General features: G+C 44.1%; 1 protein-coding gene across 4 annotated transcripts in view; it reads left to right on the top strand.

Moving 5' to 3' along the window:
• The window catches only part of Not11 (CCR4-NOT transcription complex subunit 11), a 37902-nt gene that overhangs the window by 22412 nt on the left and 2545 nt on the right, over positions 1-12945 (top strand). For 3 of the 4 annotated variants that reach the window (XM_050192264.3, XM_055061603.2, XM_055061602.2), the window contains 3 exons: positions 2159-2238; positions 2397-2466; positions 7818-7973. In XM_050192264.3, coding sequence (XP_050048221.2) covers positions 2159-2238; positions 2397-2466; positions 7818-7973 — 306 coding nt within the window. The remainder of the gene's footprint in view (positions 1-2158; positions 2239-2396; positions 2467-7817; positions 7974-12945) is intronic. The other variant, XM_072286079.1, reaches the window with a different exon arrangement.

Raw genomic sequence — 12945 nt, 5'->3', positions numbered from 1 at the left:
CCTCATTATAACAAAGTTGCATCTGATATGAAAACACCTTCGTTATATAGCCATATTGTGCCTGGCAGCCTCGTGTTGCTTTGGTCACCTTCGCGTAAAGTTGGCCTTTGTGAAAAACTGCTTTCTTGTTACACAGGCCCATATCGCGTGCTCCGCAAAGTGACCCATGTCACCTATGAAATCGTTCTAGCAACGCCCACTACGTCCTCCGCTGTGACAACCAGTGACATTGTCCACGTGGCCCGACTCAAGCCCAACTCTCCACGTGCCTTGGATATTTAATAGCACCGTGACGGTGCTTTTGCCGCCGCGGGGGGGGGGGGGGGGGGGGGGGGGTAGTATTACGATATCATCGAGCGATGCTCAAGAGACGAGCCGCCACGAGAACGACGAAGTTGGTCGGTGCGCTTGGCACGAGCGTCGGCCTGGCTGCCTGGCTCCAGTGTAAATAGCCTGTAAATAGCCTCTTCTGTCTGTGTCTTTCCACACGCAACAATATATTTGTTACACACTCATATTTGCAATAAACATTTCAGATTTAACTGCAATAACACAAGGTGAGCTAGTCTGCACATATTTCGGGAATAAATAGTGCTAAGCAAAGGACGCAAAACAAGGGGAGACAGGACAACAGCACTGCATTTTATTTACTACAGGTGTCACTTAGTGTGTCACCTGTAGTTAATGTAGTTAACTTAGGAGCAGACTACTGGCGAATAAAACCTTTGTGTGCTACTTCCAGATATCAAGGCTGCCAAGGTTGAGACACTGTGCATAGAGCAATGTTATTTCTACATTTTAATTTGAAAAAATGATTTCTTCTATGCTTTCCTTGACTTGATCACCTGTTGGCATCATATGGTTATTACTAAATTATTCGTACTCAAGTATTAGCATGGGTGGTGCGAATGAAATGCCCGTTATTTTAGCAAGAAGGCATGTTATTCTGGCTCAGTTTATCATTCCATAATGTCTAATAAAGCCCATGTTGCCATTTCACTGAAAAAAGAAATTTCAACACTATAAGCATGAATGCTCAGTGAAGTTCCCCTTTTGCACTGATTGCTTTGAAAAATTTTTCTTCCTATTAGAAATAAGAGAGTGGAATAGCCTGAAGTGCATTATCAGCAGCAGCTCATTAGATGGTTTTACTAGTTTTATTGAAATAATCTACTCGCCTTACTGCTTTGATTTGTGTGCTCTGCTCTGACATTAGTGTCTGTATTCCTGCACTGTTTAGAAACTTGCCATTTACGTAATCAACATAATTAATATCCCTTGTAAACACTCATTTTATGTATCAGCGTAGACATTGTTGGCTACCCGATTTTTCATCTTTTCTTTTCCTGCTTTTATTATCAGTTTGATGTTCCAATATCCAAAATATATGCATACTTTTTCTGTATATGTACACCCGGCCACAAAATATTACGGACCATGAAATTTGAGAAAAAGCTGAATATCTCCGCAACCTCACAACGCAGCCTGGTGTTTGCATTTCGGACATCGGCTAGAATATGTTAAGAACATTTCCGTATACTGTTCTACTGGATACTGCTGCAGGCTGCTTGGAAATTTAACGTTTTGTGCGATCCCGTGGTCCGTAAACTTTTGTGGCCGGGTGTACTTCCTATCAACACTGAGGTCTTGCAGCTAATGCAATATGTGCATTTGTGCTTATCATGGATGTTGTTTATCATGAATCTTTATAATGTTTATATAGAATTGGCTCATTATCTTTTTCAATACTATTAGGTTCTAACTTGCAAACCATATGTTGCAGCCATACCTTGAATCTGTAGTGATGCATTTAATTCTGTTGTTTGTAGCTTTACAAAAACCTTGCATTAACACCTGTGTAATGATGTAGTCATCTATTTATTTTCACGTTGTTTGCAACTTTTAATGTTGTATTTGCCCTTCCTGTTATAATCCCATTAGTGATAGGCAGGATGTAAAATTAATTAATGTATAGTGACACACTTGCAAAAACATTATTTTTTTATTAACATTGCGTTGCATCTATTGCATGCATAAAGAACAGTCGGTAGTCATACATGCATTGCTGTGGGAGCAGGCAACATCTCTTTTCGGTGGCAATTCTCATAACCTGAAAACTGACAAGTACTGTGACCCCCCCCCCCCTTTGTTTTTTCAGCTGCCAGAGTTGGTGGAGAACAACCCACTTGTAGCAATAGAGGTCCTGCTCAAGCTGATGCAGTCAAGCCAGATTACAGAGTAAGCATTATGATTATACTTTCAGGTGGTATGCTTCGTACAAAATAAATCTTCCTCGACGTTCAAAATATATAATTAACCTTATATATGCTGTCATGAACATGTTTTTGTATGTTTTTTGTACAAATTGCAATTTTTATATACATGTTACATTTCAGATATTTTTCAGTCTTGGTGAATATGGAAATGTCGCTACACTCCATGGAAGTTGTGAACAGGCTAACAACTGTAAGTGTGGAACCAAGAGTTGTTTTCCAAGACCTCATTTACACATCACACAACCATTTCCTGCTCCATCCTGTCACTTTCATGGCAGTGTCTTATGTTTTCGAGCCAGTTTCTTTCCAAAAACAGGTAGCCACTAATGTGTGTCACTGCTCTACATTTCCATCTCCATGCCTGTGACTGAACCCCACCTTGTTAGAAACCAACAAATCTGGAAACTACTGTGCGCGGCCGATTGACTCTTCCAAGCCCCTATGCACCCATTTGCCAGCATAAACTGTTATTTCTCGAAGAAGGCGAACTTTTAAGATGGCATACTTGTGCAGCTATTTATATTCTTGTAATTGTATGTAACTACTTAGTAATTATAAATGTATAATTATTTCTAATTTATGAATAATTGTATTGTTTTATTAGTAGTTGTCAAAGTCCAAATAATGATCACTTGCATTGCTCGCTGAAAAACTAGTATGCCAAATTGATGTAGCTTCAACCAAAGCAAGGTTGCTGTTAAGATTTGGTACGTGGAGCAGGCTTAATTGTGTGAGTAAGAGACGCCTCTGATGGCAGCAAGAAAAGAATTTCAACAATCACGGCTCACAAACATATATTCAAACACAAAGTGCGAGAACAAGAACGCAGTGCATGGGGCAAGTGAGAAGTATACCTATCTAAGCGTCCCTAACAAAGCATTATAATCAAGTAAAACAGTGCGCTCATTGCTTGGCTGGCGTCCTACAAAGCTGTCGTGGTGCATCGCTTGGATAAGTTTTTAAGGAGAGATGGCAGGCGGTCTCATGCACCCTCTTGTGCCTCTGCTGAAAGACTATAGCAAGTGACATGTCGTTTCGAAGTACCTCATACGTTGATGCTCAACTGGGTCCCTCTGACAGTTGCTTCCCAGACGTGGACGTCTGACCTAGCCAACGCGGTTTCCCTCTTTGTTTCGTCTGCGTCTGCCAATGTAGACTCTTCGTCTTCCTCTCCACTGCACATATCATGAGAAGCCAACAAAGACACCAAGGAAAACATAGGGTAAATTACTTGTACTTACTAATCTGAGAGCATCACGCGCAATGTGAAGACGTGGGATCGTTCCCCACCTGCGGCAATTTTTTTTCATCCACTTTCACTGCCATTAATTTATAATTTCTTTAATTCAATTAGTAAGTACAAGTAATTTCCCCTATGTTTTCCTTGGTGTCTTTGTTGGCTTCTCATGATATCATTAATAAATATCGAGCCCCTCGGTAACTCCCTTTCTTCTCGTTCTCCACTGCACATGCGACACCAGTCGCCTCATGCTTCCACTCTCAAGCACGTACACTACCACGTACAAGGTTCGCTCCTGCGGGTACAGTGGTAACACACAGTCCAGTTTGTGGCACTGGCTCGGCGTGTGGGCTAGCTACCGCATCACAGTTGCATTTGGTCAACATCGTTGCAACATATGTACCAGCCAGTTGCGCCACCACCGTCACCTGTTTTAGCACTACTTGGTTGTGTTGCTAGCATGTTTTTTTTTCCCCATGACGATGTTTACACTGGATGGACGATGGATGTGGGATTGAGGCCGAATACAGCCAGACTTAAGTATTAACATTGTTGCACTTGCAGCTGGAAGGGAAGTGTTAAATAATATTGTGTCATCACTTTGTTTAGCAGAGCAAGTAAATTTATATTGTCCTTGAAATAGGTCCTGTTTCTCAACATGTTGTGAATAAATATCTCAAAGATTTCAATAGAAATCGAGAAAATAATGACACGATAGAAAAGTGTGGCCTGCAGCCTATTGTCATCAATTTGGGTTATTCCCAAAAGTATGGTGGATGGCAATATCACTTATAGTTCAATGTCCCTTGCTTAACTACCATTTGTTCTTATTGCCTGCTATGCCTTCCAGCGAGATTCGTAGTGCATGCAGTCGCATAGTAAATGAGAGAGGCATTGCATGCCAAGAGGCCTCTGAGATTGTGCACATGCTTCAAAGCTGGCTGCATATTAGCTACAGCCAGGTGTCACATCTCGACAGAAAGGGAGTTTTTGAGTGATAAGCACCACTCTTGGAGGCCGTGTCAAGTGTAGCTTCTCTGCTGAGTCTACTGTATTGTGGTGGCACATGTGAATCTTCTTGGCAGGTGCAGCAGGCAACAGAAACATGTCGCGTTTCCATTTTGCACCAAGACAGTACTACTATAAAACTGGTCACGTAATCTAGTACCATTAGGTGCCACAGTGATTGTTTACTTTCTACGTCTGCATCAGCCTTTGGGTGGAAGTTGCTGTAGCGCGTGTGCAATACCGTATTTATTCAAATATAAGGTGAGGTATTTTCCCAAAATCCTTAGCCTCGAAGTCATCCCCCGCCTTATATAGAAGGAACAGTAAACGTAGAGTACAGGTTACATGCAAATTTTTTCGTTTAGGTGTGCCTTCACGGCAGCGCAAATTTCACCTTATACCCCTGTCAAGCGAGCAATTTAAGTGCACTTATGACGAGTGCACTTTGGGACCTTGAGTGACACTTTAGGCTATGCGGTGCTAAACGGGAAAACAGCGCACTCTTAGTAAAAAAAAATGGCGACAGTCTAAGAGTGCATTTTTTGAAGATGTAGATTAAAAACAAAAAAGCTTCTAAAATGTGACTGTCCTATGTTGTATTATTGTAAACTATATATTTTTCTCAAAAAAAAAAAAATTCTTATTATAGAAGTGTTGCAAGTCAATGCTAGCCAAGACGAATGCCTAGCCAATCCAGAAGAACATGGCGGCATGTAATGAGGTGGCATTTGATCCTGCTAGAACAGAATGTGAGGGGGTTTAGGCTATTATCTGTGCACAAGAGCTGTTCAATAACTAAAATGAACTTCTGTGCCCTTTTTTTTATGCATTACATTTTGTACCATTGAAAATACCGGCGGTGAGGCTACGCACTCGGCCAGCAAAGTGCGTTCCATGGACGTACTTCCACCGGAGTGCACTCTTCTGCGAGTGACATTTCACTTCCAACATTTAGATTTAGCAAAGTGTACTTAAACCGATGGACACTCTCCGTAAGTGCATTTAACGTGCCCGCTTGACAGGGGTGTTATACTTTGTTTAGTGCAAAACAACAGACACAAGAAAGATGACAGGACAAGGCGCTATAGTGTGTTATAGTGTGACTTTATATAACAAGGTGTTATAGTGTATAACAAGGTGTTATAGTGTATAACAAGGTGTTATAGTGTGACTTTACAGCAGCACATGCCGCAATGCCGTAAAGTCGCACTATAAAGGCTGACCTCCATGGAGCAAGGAAGCCACAAACTTTGAATGTCTGTCTCTCGGCGATGGCCACCAGTTGCACGATGTCCAAAAACTAGCTATTCGTCGCCAATCAGCTCTTGCCAGATGTTCTACGCCCACTTAACATCGCCACTGGAAGTGGTTGTGTGCAGTGGAGAGCATGAGCCAGTCGGACCATAGCACAGAGGTTGGCATCCTATGGTCGCCCATTGCTTTCAGAGTCTAGCTTGTCTGGCCACGACTCCTCACAAGCTTCGTTGGCAGCACTGTCGGTGACATTCGCCAACTCTTGGTTGCATGGAGTGCGGTGTGATGAATATGCAGTGGCACTTTGCGCTGGATTTTCCACTGTGCAATATTTATTTCGAAGCTTCGCTTTATGCAGGTCAGCCCTAAGGCGAAATTCAGGCTGTCATGAAGTTGCACCTAAAGGCAATATCTGCATATAACCCACATTCTACTTATTGAAGCTCCCTTGCCCCCCATTTCATGGTCGCCATTTTGCATTTTGGCTGCTGTGTTAGTCATTCAGTATTTCGGACAACCCGTGCTGAGTCTGAATAATCTGCATTAGTGTGCATACTTATGTCCCCTGCATGCATGCATGTGTCCCCCCGTCCCCAAACTGCACCCTTGTCTCATAATTGTGACCATTTTATAATCAAATAAGTATGCTATGTGAAGACTTTGTTAGATTAAATTACAGTGCGAAATTAGTTTGCTATGGGGGAGAAAAATATTACGTGGTCTATAACAAGCTGTTTAGGGGACGTTTAGTTGAAGCGTGTACATACGTTTTGGAATTTTCCGATCAATCTCTGCAATTCTACAAAGAAAAAAATTTTTTTTTTTCTGTCAGCATTAAATCTGTCTATATTAAACCTACATGTAATGTAGAAGTAGTTGATACGCATTTACAAGGCCAAAGAAGAATGCTGATTGCTATGCTACCACCTCTGAATTGTTTTGTGCACATTAACGGAGGTGAAATTCTAGTTCAAAACCAAGCATGACATATGACATTGACTGTCAGTGAGCAGGAATGATGCAAAGTTCAAAAGAATTTCAGTGTTGAATCAACTGACATTGAAAAGCCTTGAATGGTATTTCTAAATATCTAACCTTATCATGACAGTCATGTAAACAAATATTGGCAGATTATTTCTAGAGAAACTGAAGTATTTCATGGGCATCCATCAGGTCAGAAAACTGGTTCCTATCAGTTGCTTGCCATGAAAAAGCTGAAAATTGTTATTACATGAAGTCGACATGAGACATTGAGAGCGTTCCAGAATGATAAATACAGAAAATAAGCAAAGAACAAGTCATTATAAGAAAACACTGTTTCAAGCACCTTCTCTGCTTGCTTTGTGTGCTCAGCCATAAAAGATCATCAGATATTTAATGGATTTGTACAAGATAGAATTGGTAAATGAGCAATCGAACTTTGAGCTACGGTGCTTCGTGCATTGAGGCAGATGGCATCACATTTAAAAGCTTCAAAGCATTCAGCAGGAGAAAAACAATATGGTTATTTTTGAGTACTCCCTCATATTACTTTTAGGCTTTAGATCTGCAATTGTGTACACCTGCAAGATTGAATAAAAACTTGCTGAAAAGGTCAAATCATAGTGCCCAAGGAATATGAAATACTTAAGGAATGAGCAGTACAAGAAAGAAAATGATATCCTTAAGTGCAAGCAGTATAAATAAAGACCACGAAAAGTACCAACCTTGGGCACCACAAAGTAGGCTTATTCAAGCACCGAGCTTACTTGCTCACACAGCTACCCATCTTCCTTGTTCACCTCTAGTTGCTTTTTGGCTACCATACTTTTTGAAGGGAACCTCATGTATGCCTGACATCTTCTAGCTTTTGATGGCTTACTGAATTAGCTCTCATCTTGCCAGGCGATTGCTTGTGTGACTTGTGGTTTACAGTCTGCACCATATCCTCGAATCTGAGCCAACCAACAAGTTTCATATTACCTATTTTGAAGAAGTATCTATTTAAATTCAAGTAAATGCAGTATAAATGTGCTAAAGCATCTCTGTTGATCATGCAGGCTGTGGAGCTCCCTACAGAGTTTGTACATCTGTATATCTCAAACTGCATATCGACTTGTGAGACTATCAAGGATCGCTACATGCAAAATAGACTAGTGCGACTGGTTTGTGTGTTCCTCCAGTCTCTTATCAGGAACAAAATTATTAATGTACAGGTAAGTGACTTTGTTGGCAAGGGTGGGCTTTATGTATTGCAGTACATACTCTGGAAAATTTCACTCATTTGAGCAAAACACTTGAAATAAATTTATAGCACATACAGTTAAAACTACCTCAATATAACGAAGTGCATTTAGTACTGGAGGTTGTGTAATCTCGAGTTTCAAAGACACGTTGAAGCGAGAGGCAGACAAAGCATTCGCTCCCCACTGCCGGCACTTTTCATGATAGCGACGCCCCACTGCGGACGACACTATCAGCCACGGGGACCGAGTGGACGCAGAAGCATGACTGGCTTCTTTTCGCACTGCTTATGTGAACATATCGTCGACACAGCATGAAACCGTATCTATCGTCGCCGACTAAAATTTAAAAAATAAATAAATTTTTTTTCTCATTCAAGTTTGCTTCTTCTGGTTGCTTGACAGTTCGGAAAATTTTGTAGCCCCTTTCATGTATGAAAAATTTACTGGCAACTAATTTGCATAGTAAAAGTTCAAATTTCATACAACAAAATTTCGATATAGCAAAGCAGATTGCTGATTTTACAGCATTCGTTATATTGAGGTTTAACTGCATAAATTTCCCTTATGTTTTTTTTATTTGTTTACGTGTGTATGTGTGTTTGTAACTTAAAATTTTATTTTGTGTAAATGCTTAAGATTATTCTTCTCCATGTGTTGACACTTGATGATCTATACACCAGACAAATTATGACTTCACTCAAGGTTTCTTGCGGTTACTTGTTTTCTATCATACAGTAGACTTTATTTAGGATGGACACGAAGATGCTTTGGACATCTGGGCCTGTATTGAGAAAACTTATCTTACCTGTGGGCAACCTCTAGCAGGCCATTGCTGAGGTGATCGTTTTGTTATCATCAGAATTTAGGAATAGTAGTTAGCAGATGAGTTGGCAAGGAGAGGGCACATAAAATGAAGGACCAATTAAAGATGTGCTGGGAGCTCAGTTTGGCAGAGGCAAGGAATACACGTTTGACAGAGTGAGAATGGAGAGTCGAATGGCTTTATTCAAAAGTAAAAGCATGTTTGCTGAGTGGCTGTGGTGGCGCCCCAATCGGGCAGTCACCACGGTTCCAAGAAAGAGCAGGGGGCAATGACCCCTACAGCAAGGTAAACCAGATTTCTGGAGCAAGGGGCAATGACCATCACGGCGAGGCATTGCGAAGTCGCTACAAGGGCCTCCCCTAGAATGGAGGCTTAGGTGTGAATGGCGGAAGGAATGAAGATTTAATGTTCAAGATAAGCTGGTTTCATGCAGTTGCACAACACTGTCTCTTTGCCGCAAACATCATTCTTCAAAGTTTTCTCTGAACGCGAAAGCACATGAAAGGGGCCTTCATAAGGAGGAGTCAGTGGTGGCTTGATAGAGTCGTGCTGCAGAAAGACGTGCGGGGTTGTGTTCATTGTCAGGAAACTAAACACAAGCTGCCTGCAGGAAATACGTGGGAGTGTAGGTCGAAGCTGGTCGAGCCAGGAATATAGCCTCTCTAAGTACTGCGCGGCTACTGGTGGAGTGCCTTGCTGGGTGCCAGAAAACTGGCCTGGAATGCGGATTGTTGACCCATAGAGCATCTCGGCTGCGCTGACTCCGAGGTCATCCTTGATTGTTGATCGCAGCCCCACTAGTACTAGGGGTAGCCTTTCTCAGTGCTGTCTGTTGAGTGTGGCGGCCAATGACGCCTTCAGTTGTCGGTGGAGACGCTCAACCATGCCGTTGCTCTGTGGGTGGTAAGCCGTGGTGTTATGGAAGCGTATGCCGAGCAGTCTCGCCACGGCAGAAAAAAGCGAGCTTTGGAATTGTCGGCCTCGGTGAGTAATTAACCATACTGCATCACCCACGTAGCAACAGATGCTTCCGCCATTGTTTTGGCCATCATGTCCTGTTGAGGCGTTGCCTCTGGCCACTTTGCGTACCAGTCGACACACATGAAGAGGTACCTGAAACCTTGGCAGCGTGGAGAGGGCCCCACCAAGTTTAAACACACGTGATTGAAATAGGTCTCTGGTGGTCAAAGCAGCTGCACTGCTGGACGTGTGCACCGGTGTCACTTTCACCGCTTGGCAGGCTTGACAGGCTTGGTAGAGTTTTGCCCAGCTTCGAACATCATTGTTGATCCCTGGCCAGAGGAAGCAGTCTGTGATAAGCCTCTGTGTCGCTCTGATGCCGGGATGACTTAGCCCATGCAGTGAATCAAATAATGGCTGCCAAAACTGATGGGTCATAAACGGGCGAGAAGCTGCCTGCGATGTGTCGCACGTGACCAATGTTGTGTACGGAAGTGGCACCTCCGCAAGGTGGAGCGACAAGCCTTTTTCCCGCAATTGGCGCAGCTTGAGATCATTTTGTTGGGTGGAGGCTAGAGCTTGGAAATCCACAGGGCCAGCAAGCACAGCGCCGATCTGCGACAGTGCGTCAGCTGCCCGATTTTTGGTCCCAGAGATATGGCGGATGTCCGCATAAAATTCGGAGATAAAGGAAAGTTGCCGAAGTTCACATTCAGAGTATGAGGAACTGTTGTTCTTGAAAATGCAGGTTAACGCCTTGCGGTCGGTCACAATGTCAAAGCTACAGCCTTCAAGAAAAAAATGAAAATGCTTGACAGCACAATAGGTGGCCAACATCTCCTTCCTGAAAGTGCTGTAGCGAGCTTCTTTGAGGCACTTTGAGAGAAGAAGTGCAGCGACCTACAGCCTGTGGCAGTGGGTGCAATGCTGCACTCGCTGCCGTGGTCGACGCATCTACTATAAGGCGAGTTGGCGCATCGGGCAACTGATGAATCAGCAACACTGCAGTCGCCAACCGCGTTTTGGCTTCCTGGAAGGAGTGTCTGTTCTCCAAGGACCAGTGGAAGGTAGGCATTTTTTTGGAGTCATGACACAGCAGGTCGGTAAGCAGCTGAAGAACTTGCTCACAGGATGTTATGAAGCGCCTGTGAAATTTTATGAACGCCAGAAACTCGCGCAACTTTCAGAAGGAGGTTGGAGAGGGAAACTCCTTGATTGCCCGCACCCGTGATTCCAGTAGTTTGATGCCTTGGGGTGAAATGCGATGGCCGAGAAAATCCAGTGCTTCAACTCTGAAAATGCATTTCTGGGGCTTTAGAACCAGGCCGTATTCATCCAATCGCCCAAAGAAAAGGCGAAGGTGCTCTTTGTGTTCTTCGTATGTGCAACTTAGAACGAGAATGTCGTCAAAGTAGACGATAATAAACGGAGTCTGCATGTAATATTTTCCATGAACCTTTGAAAAGTTTGTGTCACATTCTTCGAACCGTAAGGCATAAGGACAAACTCAAATAGGCCAAATAGAGTAGTCATTGCTGTTTTCGGTGTGTCACTGGGCTCTACAGGAATTTGGTGGTACATGCTCATCAAATCGATCTGTTCGGTTCCTGCGAGACGAGCACCAGTCATTTATGTGGGGAAGAGGATATTGATCCGGAATAGTGACGGCATTCAATTCTCAGGAATCACCACAAGACCGCCAGTAGCCACTGTCCTGCTTTAGAACCAGATGGAGAGGTGAAGACCAATTGTTGCAGGAAAGACGAATAACACTGAGCTGAAGTATGTGTTCAAACTCACGACAGGCGACTTCCAACCTCCGTCCGGCAAGCCTCCATGGCCGGGCGGCAACAGGTGGGCCAGTGGTGGTAATATGATGTGTTACCTTGTGTTTCATGGGCAGCACATCGTTTCGGGGCTTTGTGAGTTACAGGTACTCGGCAAGTATCTTGTCGTACGTTGAGACCTGCTGAAACATACGGATGCCAGAAGATGTGAGGTTGGACTGCAGGCCAAGTACATCTAGGGTTATGACATTGCTTTTATGCGCCGATCACAAACACTCACATCTAGGTTGAAATGGCTCAGGAAGTCCGCTCCCTATATGGCAAAGCTGGGGCCATATTCCGAAATGATCCACTTCGGTGATACTATCACCTCGGCGATAGTTCGCCGCCAGGCGTGCACTGATTGGTTGTTTTAGCAAATCAGGTGATCTACGTTATCTGATTTTGCTCAATTAGCCAACCAGCGCGCGCCTGACGGTGAACTATTGCCGAGACGATAGTATCACCGAAGTAGATCGTTTCAGAATACGGTCCCAGACATCGGCAATCACAAACACCCATCTGTGTACGATGCGCTGAAGTACGATGCCTAGCATTATTGACCAGAGCCCATACGACGCGATGGCGGTGTTGTCACAATGTGTGGAGCATGGGCGTGGACTTTCTGCATTGATGGGAACGATAGACAACTCGGCTCCGGTGTTGACGAGAAGGCGGGTGCCGGTGATGCGGTCGACTACGAAAAATAGGTGGCTTGAACGAGGGTTGATGTCGCATGCTGCCGTTAGAGACTGGCCAGTGCATTTCCCATCCATGAACAGGGCTGGGTGCAGCGACTTGCTTGTTCGTGAAAGTGACGGTGGTACCAGCACAACTGCCAGGGCAAGTCTCTAGGTGCACTGCGAGACTGTAAAAGTTGCGCTGAAGTTGGTCGCCAGTGTTGCCACCCATCATCAGCTTCTCCATTGCACTGGTAAGGCGGTCGACTGTTTCTTCCAGGTGTGAGAGTCTGCTTCCCGGCCACTCACGACGACGATAGGTAGCTGTGCTGTGGTGGCTAGCATAGCTGTGCCACAGACGAGCAGTCGCACATGCGGTCAGCGAGTGCAGCTAGCCGGTTGAAACTCGTCTCGTTGGAACCCACCAGTACTATGCGTGTGGACTGTGGGAGGCGTTGCAAGAACAGCTTGCACAAAATTGGAAGCTGGCTCTCGTTTGCGGAGTGCTCACCCATTAACTGGTGCAACCGGTGCAGGAGTTGTAACGGTCGTTGGTCACCGAGTTCTTTGGAGAGGAGCTGTTGGAGCCTACTCTGTTGCAATGGCTCGAAGTGCTGCAGGACCGCGCATTTCAGGTCGTCAGATGTTGTGGC

The sequence above is a fragment of the Dermacentor andersoni genome, chromosome 1, assembly GCF_023375885.2.
Source record: "Dermacentor andersoni chromosome 1, qqDerAnde1_hic_scaffold, whole genome shotgun sequence".
Taxonomy (NCBI): Eukaryota; Metazoa; Arthropoda; class Arachnida; order Ixodida; family Ixodidae; genus Dermacentor; species Dermacentor andersoni.
This window is presented reverse-complemented; position numbering and strand designations above follow the sequence as displayed.